Source organism: Cryptomeria japonica, chromosome 9, assembly GCF_030272615.1.
Source record: "Cryptomeria japonica chromosome 9, Sugi_1.0, whole genome shotgun sequence".
In the NCBI taxonomy this organism is placed as follows: Eukaryota; Viridiplantae; Streptophyta; class Pinopsida; order Cupressales; family Cupressaceae; genus Cryptomeria; species Cryptomeria japonica.
In genome coordinates this window covers 80,155,730-80,157,500 of record NC_081413.1, presented here as the reverse complement: position 1 = coordinate 80,157,500, position 1,771 = coordinate 80,155,730, and the positions used below count along the sequence as shown (strand labels likewise).

At 41.5% G+C, this 1,771-nt stretch overlaps 1 protein-coding gene across 1 annotated transcript; it reads left to right on the top strand.

The window, feature by feature from the left end:
• The first annotated feature begins 799 nt into the window (after positions 1–799).
• On the top strand, positions 800–1,494 carry LOC131030222 (protein GLUTAMINE DUMPER 3). The gene has a single exon (XM_057960950.2). The coding sequence runs from the start codon at positions 947–949 to the stop codon at positions 1,367–1,369; it is 423 nt and encodes a 140-aa protein (XP_057816933.1). The 5' UTR covers positions 800–946; the 3' UTR covers positions 1,370–1,494.
• The last annotated feature ends 277 nt before the right edge of the window (positions 1,495–1,771 follow it).

Here is a 1,771-nt window from a genome sequence, read left to right as displayed (position 1 = left end):
TCAGATGGATAGACCCATCTATGAACATAAAATGTATCATTTGTAGCTGTATGAATGCATTTCCACATCACCTCAGAAGTGACCCAAACTAAAGACAAAACCTAAATGCATCCAAAACATCCTTTTCATTATGGCCAAAGTCTTAAATTGGTTTGGGTGTCAAGTTATTTGGGATAAGTTTAGGGTAAGATTGAAATGAGGCGCGTGGCGTCGTACTAGAAGTTTAACGAGAAAATCATCTTTCAACTCCTTAAACTCTCTTGCATTCTGATGATGAATCACTAAATGTGATTCAAAATGTTGATGGTTAAAAATTTCTCTCACAATCAAATCCAGAAACTATGTATGAATTGTTGAAAACTTATGACTTTGAGAAAACTGTGTTTGGCGACTGTGTAATGTGAAAATGTAGGGGTGAAACGAACGTTCAACAAACATTCCGCGGCCGACTTACTTTGGAAATTTGTTAGGATTTGAAAAGGTGCACAGATGGATGTGTTCTCATTCTCACACGGACTAAGCCCGGAACGAAACGTGGCTCCAAGTTAACCAGAGATAAAAACACCAAGTAATCTGTGAACTTGACTGGAAGAGAAAATTTTCAATTTGATCCCACACCGTGACTCCTTCAGTATTAATCACGTCACCTGCTTTCCACGGAGATGAGGACCGCATTAATTGCATGATAATTGTACCTTCCTTAGAGGCCAAAAAAATCATCAAAGCTGGGCCCGATCTTTACATGTTTGAGTATTTTTTTATATAAAATTGCCGTGGGATACACGTTAAGGTAAAGTGGTAAAATCGTCTGTAACACAGCCCATAGAATTTGCTCCTATTTAGACGAATTCCAAACCTCCTAATGTTATTGGGCTCTACAATTTGCTCTTATTCAGACGAATTGCAAAGCTCCTAATGTTATTGGGCTCATTCATTCAGTTGAAATATGAGCTCAGTTTTCCGTTCCTTGTTGGTGGCAGAAACTCATGCTAGAATTCTGTTTACAGACGTAAGGCACCATTCCCCTGCTCCAGCGTATGGACAGGAGTCTCATGCTGGATGGCGCTCTGCCGCCATGTATTTATTCGTTGGAGTGGCGGCTATGTTGGCCCTCATTGGCTTTGCTTCGCTCGTTCTAGTCTGTACTTGGTGTAAGCTTGCCACTGGGAGTCTGGGCCAAAATGCCCGAGTTCCTGACCCGGAATCCATGCATTCTGGCCCTTTAAAGCCCCAGATGACTTGCTCCCAAGATGATAAGCAGGAAGACAAAGTTCTTGTGATTATGCCTGGTCAGCATGAACCCACTTTTCTGGCCACACAGCTGTCTTCTTCTGCAACTCAGGATACCACAGAAAAGGGGGATTTGTAATGGTACCCAGGAGCTTGTAGGACTGCTGCTTCTTCTTTTTTCTTTGTAATTGCTGCAAAATTCAAGATCAATTTTGTATAGAAATGACGTTGTGAGAGAAATAGAAACTGTGGGTTGTTTCTGCAGTTCTGGATTTTGCATTAATTGGAATTTGGAGTTCACTGAATTGAAGGATTTAGGATTGTTGGGCTCGTTCCTAGTAGCTTATGTTAGACAATCCTTTTACTGCCAGCTGCTTAAGATTTGTTGGGTAGAAGAGAGTTGAAGAGTTTTCCCCTGTTCTGCCCTACCCTGCTTCTGCCTCTGCCTCTGCCTCGGTATGACATGCAGAAAATTAGGAATTTCAGATAACATCCATGCGATTCTGTAGTGGATTTTCGGTGGGACTAGAACACAATCTAA

What these genes read in the sequence shown, in the direction of transcription:
- LOC131030222 (XM_057960950.2), top strand. Translation starts at nt 947, where the DNA reads ATGAGCTCAGTTTTCCGTTCCTTGTTGGTGGCAGAAACTCATGCTAGA.